Here is a 10,372-nt window from a genome sequence, read left to right on the forward strand (position 1 = left end):
TGAGAGGGATAGAATAGCAGAGACAGATAGCACCAAGAAGCAAGTTATTAATTCTGTGCTACTGAAGTGTGCTAACTCAGTAATAGCCATATCTTGGGCTAATAAATACTTCTGTCCTACTCAAAGCTCATTTCGTTTAAAATATGGTCATTATGTAAACACTCAACACCCTCAAATTACCATCTGATTACAAAAGCATTTAAAATAATCCTGCACTGACATTTCAAAATGTCATGTAACTTTTGCTTCCAAAGTCTCTGCTGCTTATGAAGTGGGAAGAGAGAGTCTCAGTTGTTGTGAATGACTCAGACATCAATTTTCATTGTTCTTATTTCAACAATTTCTAATCTTTTAAATACTAGGTTAAGCTATGTTCCTTATTTACTGCCCAGGAGCTATGCACAGCTCTATTTGGCTTTAATTAAATTTGTACACACCTAGACCAGACAGAGACAGAACTTGAACTTTGACTAAATCATGTAAATGCTGCTGTAAACAAGCATGAAACACCTGATAGTTTTCTTATTTAACCCACTTGTGCCTCACCAAAACTGAAAAATTAACCACAAACCCAATCTTGGCATGTCCTTTTAGCAGATGTACTTTAAGAATAAATCTAAATGTGCAAAACAAACATATGGAAATATGCTCATAAATGATCTCACTAAACAGTATCTTGCATGACAACTTCTAACCATGTCTGATATTCTTCCTTAAAATTTAAACTACAAATATGAGGACATTGGGGGGCACATCATCATTTATACATTAAAAAAAAATCTATTGAATGAACAAGTCATAAGAGATATGTAGGGCCCTTTGTTTTCAGTTTTTATTTTAATTTTTCCTGGGAATTTATCAGTGTTTATTACCACAACAAAAACCGGTGAAAACCAGTGCAAAAACTATTAATTTTTTTAAGTAAATATAGGTGTTTGTTTTGGTGGACAGAAAGACAGAGGAAAAAAAGTATTCAGTAGATTAATCTTTGAATTCCGTTATTCAATGTGGTTTGCTGCAGAACTCAAAACACAATGCCACCTCTGAGTTTAAGAAAACAATATAGGTCTAATCCTCAAATAAAACTTTTCATTTGAACAAACAGTTTACTGTTGTAGACTTAGAACTGTTTACATTTAATAATTGGGTCTCACAATTTGCCGCGCATACACTCAACTTCATCCTTTTTGTATTTTTAAAACTTTTGAATACTTCCTTGTGTACTGAAACATATTCTGATACAGATTTTCATTTTCTTCCCATTTTAGTGTCAGATCTTTAACCATTATCTGCTAACAGCTTGAAATATGTATGTGGTGGGCGTGAAATTCATCAGTAGGTTCAGATGCACACGCACTTCAGAGTTTGCATGTGTGTCTGTTTGTCTACTGTGTGTATCTTTCTAGACTAATACATAGTCTTACTTCAACAGGCAACTTTGCATATACACAGAGACTAATGTATTGAGACATATCTCATGCAATGCATTGTATTTGCCTACTAAAACAAGTTATTTTTTTTATAAATTTGAATGATACAAAAGTAGGGTGAAAATCAGAAGAAAAAAAAAAGAATACTTTTTGTAAAGCCTGGGAATTTTTTAGTAAAAATCAGTTTAAACTGAAAACGAAGGGGCTTACATATATGGCAGTTTCCTGCAATATTCTCAAAAGAACTGATTCGTATTATTGTGGGCTGGGATTGTATGCAACCTCTCTGGGAGGAGATGTGACAGATATTGCAACTCCATACAGTATCTTAAGGTCCATTGTTTTAAATTAATGGTTTTACTGTTTTCTATGCCATCGGGGGGTGGGGGGGCTACTGCAGCTCCTCCAGGAACTAAAAACAGTGGATGATGATTAAGGCAAATCAGCCAGGTTATAACCCCCACAGAGAAGTGCCAGCTCCTTGGGAGGCTCACATATATATTTCAAACTAGATTCTCCAGAGACTAACTACAAAGAAAGGACTTTTGGATAAATAGCCTGAGTTTAAACTGACACAGGATCAGATCCAGCAATTGACAGGACCTTCTGTCCAAGATGGGGCCCCAATCCTACTAGGGCCCTCTGCTAAACTTTTTGCCTGCTTATGTGAACTTTTATGTTTTCTTTGTAATGCTTTTACCTTAAGAATAAATATGCTTGCTTAGAAAGAGCTGTGAGCTGTGTGATAGCTTATAACTGCTGGCAATTACACTGGTCACAGCCCTTAGAGAGAAAGCAAAGTGCAGGTGCTGGCCTTTTTAGGCAGTCTGGCTTACTGGGGATATCACAGCATAGGCAGGGAACTGTGCAACCTTAAAGATCCACCAGTCACAAGGGAACAAGATGCGAGTCCCCACCCAAACAAGGTGATGGCTGGGAACCAGAAGCATAGAATGGGTACCCTTGAAGGGCAATACAGGTGTAGTTGCCCTGAAATTGTGATATAAGCAAGCAGCGCTCACTGCCACAAACACTTTTAAAAGCTGGAAAGGTGGCCTTTATCTTTCAAGATGTCCCTGATTCTTAATACTAACCACCAACTTCTCTCTCCACCTAACTGAAAATTATCAAAAGCACAGTTATTTTACCATTTGTCTTGAATTACATCTTTATTTAAAAAAAGAGAGTTATATAGGCCAGGATTTTCAAAGCCAAATTGGATGTCCAAGTCAGTTTTCCAACTTCAGTTTTACTTTCATTAAAAAAAAAATCCCTGTGCTAGAGTATTGTTCCTGAATATTTCAGGGTAAGATGAGGAGTATAGCACATAAGCTCTTAGGCTTTACATTTATTTAAATATTGTTGCAAATCAATCATCAAATATTTGTTCTCTTAATAGTAATTTAACAGCAAGCAGCAGAGTATGTTTTTAATGGCCTACCTGAATTTTGACCCTCTACCATTAAGTTAATTTATGTTCAACACAAGCTGCCATCTTGTTCAGGAAGGCCACTTTTAAATGAGGTTGATGTAAATACATGCAGTGTTTGGTGTAGCCATGTTGGTCCCAGGATAATAGAGAGACAAGGTGGGTGAGGTAATATCTTTTACTGGACCAACTTCTGTTGTGAGAGAAGATTTTGAGCCTTCTTCTTCAGCTCTGGGCTGTAAATGGGCTTAATACTGCTTCATAATATTTGTTAGAAATGAATGGATGGTTTATAACTGAAGTCATGCATTTCTCAAACTTCTCCCTTGGCAACTACCCTTTGCATTCAGTATTTAATGACTTGCTGCTCTGTCTCTCTGCTCTGACCAGGATATTGAAGAGACAATGAACACTGCTCTGAATGAACTCCGTGAGTTGGAACGTCAGAGCTCTGCGAAACACGCCCCTGACGTGGTGTTGGATACATTGGAACAAATGAAAAACTCACCCAGCCTGGCCACCTCCACAGAATCACTAAGCCCTCTCCATAGTGTAGTGCTAAGGAGCACTGAGCCTCAGATTCGACGTAGCACTAGTTCTTCCAGTGATACCATGAGTACTTTCAAGCCCATGGTGGCCCCCAGAATGGGAGTGCAGCTAAAACCCCCAGCTCTGAGGCCAAAACCCATTGTTCTTCCAAAAACAAATCCTACCATAGGACCTTCCCCTCCTTCCCAAGGTCCAACAGACAAATCTTGCACAATGTAAAAGGAGGTGGAGTGTGTTACAGAAAGGAACGGATTAGCGATAGAAGTCAGGGTTCCATAACACTATTAGTTCATGTTTATAACTGGAGATGTTTTGTTTTTCAATGTTTTTGAATGTAATGTCTGAACTAGTATCATTAACATGGGCATTTGTATTTTGTATAATTTCAATTTTTTAAAAAAACTGGACAATTGTGTGTCATTTTAAAACAGACTTGAAAACTTGATGCTGCACCATTTGTAATAAAAGGAACAGATCAGAAATGGCTTCCCACTTTGTACAATATTTCATAGTCTTATTGTAGTTTACTTAATAAGGGATCCTAAACAAAGGTAACTTGAAGGAATTCGTAAGTGGATGTGGAACCCTTGACCACTAGATCACTGGTTCAAATCTCAATCTGGTTGGTAAAAGCTAAAAGTTAGCATCTGAGGGATTAGTCAATGGCCTGTGTGAAGTGTGTATGTAATCTCAGTCCATATAAATTAAAATAACACTTTCACAGTTGGCACTAAGTATTTAGCATATTTTTGGTAGTCTTATCAAAAGCCAAGTGCTGAGTAAGTATGGAGACTGAATTACTCTCTTTCTGACCTCACTCCAGGTCAGGGTTAAAGTATATTGCCTGGATGGTATGAAGTTTCTAATACTGCCACTTGTGCTGTACCTTTCTTTTGAAGCTAAAACTTCAGTCCCCAGGACTGTCAGACACTTTTCACAAGCACTAAATTCACTTACAGTTTACAATTCAGTGAACCAAGTAACTGCAGCTATACAGGTCTGGGGATCTTTCTGTAGTGTAATAAAAGATTGAAAGTATCAGTTGAACAATAATTCAATAAAACATTCCTTGGACCTTATTGCTCAGTATCCTCTTCAAACAAGTCGAGCTGCAATAACCACAGTTTCAAGCTGCTGTATCCTCACTAGTTATCCTTCACAGTGCAAACATTGTGCATGATTTCTCTATGATGCTTACTAAACTATTCTGCTCCTTAGTTCTTGAATAACTTCTCTCAATTACACAGGAGGTTGTTAGAACCACAGAAATCTCATTTGCTATTCTCTAGACTAAACCTAAATAAAATTTGCCAGAACCAATTTAAAAAACAAAAAAAAAAGTCTATACCTTTCTTGGGTCTGTGTGTGAGTGAAGATTTTATCAACTTTGCTTAGTGCTCCATTATTAAATTTTCTTATACCTGTGAATTAATTAGACAGCTGTTTTGCACATTAACATTAAGCCATAACATCATTTCTGTAATTATTTTTCAATATTACTTGCCCAATCTATAGGATCATTTATAGCAGGTTTTTAATTTACGCAGCCATGCAAACTATTTATAAAGAATACCCCATTGGCTGTTACCTAAAATACCATAGCCAAGAAACAATATCAGCTTGATGGTCATCTATAGGAATAAAACTGGCTTCAAATAAGATTTCTTTCCTCATAGCATTTGTTACATTAGGATCTTACCATTCTTCCTATGGAATGTTTTAAGTTGTACCACTCACTATATGGAAACATAATTGGGGAGAGGGAAGAGTTAGTATCTTGTAACAAAGATTTGATTAGTGTATTATAGTCTATATAAAGTCATAGAAGCCATGTCCTGTTGTCATTTGGGGATTTATTTATTTCCACTGTGGTTTACTAATTCTAATCACTTGATAAGGAACTCCAAGCCCTGGACATGACAAATATCCCATAAACTGCATTTGAGAGCAATGCTGTCAGGGCCATTTATTGTTGCTGATATTTGCAGCCCAAGGACTGATCCAAAAAAATCCAAGGAATCTATAAGTATGTCTGTTTGGGGGCTACCACATATATAAACTCTTAGCTAGCACAGTGGACTCTTGAGGTGTCAGTCAGTTTAATCCACTGAGGCTACCACTGTAACAACTTGTCAAATTTATGTTTAATCTTGTATTTCTTGACTGTACCCTGCCGCCTATAGTCCTAAACTCCAGGGCAAGGTTCTAACTGAAGCTAGTCCCCATTAAAGGTTGGCCTTAGTCTATTGGTATGTTCACCTGTCCAGGACCAGAAATTATTTTCAAGTAAGTTCCCCAAACTTATTAAGATCAATGGAACAAACTGGAATTCCAGCTCTAATTTCCATAATGTTTTTAGTTTAGTAATTTGTTCAATACCAGTGTGGCATAATTGAGATGAATATCTGTATCTTTAAATTATATAGGGAATTTTGTATGTTTAAATAACACTACTGGACTCCATAATGCTTATTAGAAATTGTGTAGCAAAAGAAAATATTAGAAACAGTGCATTTAGTGAATGCATCCACTTAGAGCATTCACACAAGTTAAATGTGTAGTTTGATGGTTATTATAGATACTTAACGTATAGTAAGTGGATATGTAACAGGAAAGACTGACAACTACAAACATACTAAGGGGTAACTCTTGCACACCTAATCAAATCAGTATTGTCCTTTACTGTCAGTTTGATAAATTACAGTACTGGTAGCTTCCTGCTTGTTGACTGTTACCTAATTGTGTCAATGTACATCTGTAGTATGTACATGTGAAAGTGCCTTTAAAATTTTAGAGGAGCTTTAGCCTTGCTCTTGTACTGTTGCATTTCCATTGCATTCACTCTGGCTTGTATACTGTGCATTTTCATTGCATTCATATCTGCTCTTGTACAGCCACATTCCCTCCATTTTCAAAAAACAAAAAAATTAAAAATACACAGTTATGGAAGAAAAAATGTACTGTTAATCTGTTGTGACAATGCACTTTTATGTATAGTACTGTACATTTTGGCATGTACCATCACAGGCTTCAGTATACATTCAGGTTTGTTCCCCATAGTGTATCTTTATAATAAAGAAGATAGTTCTGTCTGCATTTGTGTAGTCTAATGGTGTGCAATCCTCAGTACATTTTTATATGTGTATCCCCAAATGACCCTTTCCTTCTTGGTAATGTGAAATCAAGAGGCTTGAGAGGTTCCCCCCCACCATTTCCCACTAGTTTTATCAATCCCATTAGTCTTCCCAATTTTCATTTTGCCCCCTTTCCCCCAAGTGGCCTTTCCAGATCAAATCTTACTCTGAGACTAGATGACCAGATCAGAGGCACCTGCATGGGCCTTCACAAAGCCCTACCTTATCTCCATAAACATCCCCCGACTTTTTACCCTTCCCTAAAACTTACCGCTGTGGCTCTCCTTTGGATGGGGCTTCGTGCCAACTGCCAACACCAAGCCTTATTCTAAGGTCAGCTATCTGGAAGCTACAATACTTGCTCTCCTTCACTAAGAGGCTGAAAACCTCAAACTGGAATAGAAGTGGCTATTAGGGGCGAGACGGAGCTCAATCTGGGTTAGCCCCGAGCAAGCGCTGTCAGTTGTGCCAACGGCCATATGTTCATTTTGTAATTGGCTTAAGCAGAAACCGCTGAAATATCTCATCTCTTATTTGGAAGCTGTGGTTACACTCACATTAGTTTAAAAGAAACACAGTCAATGTTTTATCCACAAACCAGGCACACAGTTGGCTTTAGATTTTTCTGTCAGAGTATCTCTATGGGTCAGAGGGCTCCTACTCAAATAGACCTTCCTGAGGGATGGCCTATTTTTAATCTGGGAGATGTTACCCTGCCAAGCTCTTTCTGACCTACTTTATCTTCCTAGCTCTTCCAGGGCTTTGTGGAAGCATGAACACACAGAGCACCCAAGCCGAAATCCTGCTTAAAAATAAGTCAGCAGCAATCAAAATTGTCTTTTCCCTGGCTGTAGCACTCAAGAGCTGTAATATGGCAGGGGAGAATCACTTAACAGGCTACAGCAACAGGTAGCACTCCCAGGAGTTCTCTTCCCATCTTCCAATGTTCAGAGGATGCCATTCAACAAGAATTAAGCATCTGTAGCTGATGCTTTATGCAGTAGTAGGCTTACCCATCAGCCCATGTTGCAAACCTTTGCATTCCACTGACCAGTACCTGCCTTATGTATTTCTACTCATCCCTTACTACACAAAAGTAAAGATTCAACCAGGCAGAGCAACATGTCATACTTTACTCAAGGCCTCTGTACTCCACAGCAAGCATGACCTAAATTCTGTAGCAAAACCCTACGCTACAGGGATTGCGGATTTTGCAGCAGTTTCAGATCAATTTTATGTTGACATTTTTTATTAACATCACTAATGCAATCACTATAATATCCCCGTATTATTTAACTTCATAACCAATTCAATGTTGTTGTACCCTGCATTTTTAATTTTCAATATGCTGCAGAATTTTGTATTGAAAATGTTTAACTATTCTAGAAGTTGCCAGGGAGCGATGAAGAGGGAGAAGGGAGACTTTGACAGATGAGCTGAGGCCCATTGGAGCTTCTGGCAGTTGGGAATGTGAGAGGTACTGTTTGGTTTGCTGGGGTAGGCATGTTGTTAGAACAGTAAAATGATCTGCCATGAATTAGTTGATGTTGACACTGAAAATTACATCATTCGGGCAGTTCACACCACTGAAAACTAGTGTTTCAAGCTACCTGCCCATTCAAGTGGCTAGTGCTGCCTCATTTTCACTCAGTTCATGTTTGAAAATGCGGGGGGGGGGGGGGGGTCCAAGCATGAGAAACTTATTTTAGTTAAAAGCCTAGATGCTGGAGCACAATTCTGCAGCAAAGGACAGATTGCTGCTGCAATGGAAACCTAGACTCGATAAGGCTCTAATTATAGGCTCCTGTATGGCCAACAGGTACCCAGGTCAGTGACTGCTCCACTGTCTGAATGCAAAAAGAGATAAAGTTCTATCATAACACAGCAAATCTGGAGGGGACAGATGGTGGTTTATATGGTGTGAAGGTCTCAGGAGGGGGATTTAAAACTGTCCTGGCAAAATGGATTATCTGATTAACCACACTAACGCCCCTAGGAGGTAGAGGTACTGTACCCATTTTACAGGTAAGAGAGCTGAGGCACAGAGTCAGGAACTTTCCTATCATCATCTAGCAAGTCAAGGACAGTTGGTAAAGGAAACCAAGACTGCACCCTCACAGTCTCTGTTCTTGCACTCAAAAACCTGTATCTTCCTTCTATAAAAGTTCACACTAAAGTCTACAGCATGTCACAGAGATCAGCCTGTCCAGCAGGATTCAAGACTCATTTTACTAAAGCCAGATGCTTTTCAGTGGACCGCACAGGCTGAAGCTGGGCCAGGGTGTAGTGTGTCTCTGGGCAGCTGCTTATGCAGCCTCAACCCCACTGGTGGTAGTGCAGGGAAGGGGCTGGGAGCAGTGATGTTTGCGGGGGGGGACATCTCCACACACCCCCGCGAACAACCTAATGTGTCTCCACTTGCCCTGCCCCTCCAATCGGAGCAATGAGGTGTCATGTGCTCACTCTGCAACCCAATCAGAGGGCAACGCTGTCTGAGCCCTAATTCAAATTCTTCTCTGCTTTCCCTGGAGCCAGCAGGGCTGGTTGGGCCATGGGAGTTGTGACTTGTGGGCCCTCGGCCCTACGAGGCAACCCAGCTGATAAGTACCTAATGGAGTCCCACAGCATCTGCTTGTGCCAGGGCACTGAGCACAGCATGCCCCTCCCCCAGATCCTCCACCTGGCCTCATGCCCCCCCACCCCTGAGCAGTCCCCAGAGCCCCCCACCCTGGCCTCGTGTCCAATCCTTGGAGCCCTCTCCAGCCCCCCACCCCAATCAGCCTCTTTCCCTCTCCAATCCGTCTCCAGGCACCTGCTTCTGCCACATAGCAGCCCTGGGGAGATAGGGGGAGGCTGGGATCTGGAGTCTCCTTGATCACTCCCATTACCCAGAGCTTCCTTCCTGCGGCTCTGCTATCCCAGCCCCCAAAGGAGCATCGCACCACTAGCTGGATCATTGTTCAATAGCTTCACCTCCTGGCTCTGAGTTCAGAAGTACTCACTCTCGCACCCTGCTTTGCTGCCCAGATCCCAGCCCCTACCCATTCCTCTCCCTCCCAGCCTATCTCGGCTACTTGGCTCACTTGGGGACAGGGAGGAATGTTTGTGGGGGAGGGTGAGTGGCAACACCAGGTGGCTCAGGCCAGCCCTGTACATCCTGTTTTCAGTTTAGGGAAATAAGGCCACCCTGCTCTCCAAGCAGGGAGCTGGCGGGCAATCGGGGGTTAGAGAAGGGGAGCTGGACCTTAACTGTACCTTGACAAAAAATAATTGACTACCCCTGTCCTAGTGCAAAGGATCAAATGCCATCAGTTGCTCTACGGTACCAAAGAGTGACAGGGAGGTCTAGTTTTAAAAAGCATATACACCAAAACCCACAACATTGCTCACCTTACTCATGTGCTTAGTCCCATGTGATTCAATAGGGCTATGTGCAGGAACAAGGCAAGCAGAATTTGGCTGTAAAACTGTGGAATAGGAGAGTGAGCTCAGCCAATACTCTGTGCTACCCAGGAGAACACACTACAATACCATAATATCATTGGAGAGTCGGGTTTTCCTCGCATTGTTTCCAATACATATTTGTGAGAGAAAATGGTTGGCACAAGACATGCATACCCGATGTTGAAGTAAAGTTCATTTGTGGCTAACGTACTGCTCAATGACAGTCCCTCCTTACTCAAAAATTGACTCAGTTATGTTATCAGTCAATCTCAGCTTAGGCTAGTCACAATACACAGCTGAGGGTTGTTTATTTTTTAATTAACACTATTGATTTTTCCAAATATTGTAGTAATGGACTAACAATGAGAAGTACAAACTGAATCAGA

The 10,372-nt window shown here is 40.5% G+C and overlaps 1 protein-coding gene across 4 annotated transcripts in view; it reads left to right on the top strand.

Annotated features, from left to right (window-relative positions):
* Positions 1-6,502, top strand: part of SRGAP1 (SLIT-ROBO Rho GTPase activating protein 1) — a 249,407-nt gene extending 242,905 nt beyond the window's left edge. For 3 of the 4 annotated variants that reach the window (XM_008171465.4, XM_008171466.4, XM_065568717.1), the window contains one exon: positions 3,250-6,502. In XM_008171465.4, coding sequence (XP_008169687.1) covers positions 3,250-3,627 — 378 coding nt within the window. In that variant the 3' untranslated portion in view covers positions 3,628-6,502. The remainder of the gene's footprint in view (positions 1-3,249) is intronic. The other variant, XR_010592908.1, reaches the window with a different exon arrangement.
* Positions 6,503-10,372: the final 3,870 nt, after the last annotated feature.

The sequence above is a fragment of the Chrysemys picta genome, chromosome 1, assembly GCF_011386835.1.
Source record: "Chrysemys picta bellii isolate R12L10 chromosome 1, ASM1138683v2, whole genome shotgun sequence".
Taxonomy (NCBI): domain Eukaryota; kingdom Metazoa; phylum Chordata; order Testudines; family Emydidae; genus Chrysemys; species Chrysemys picta.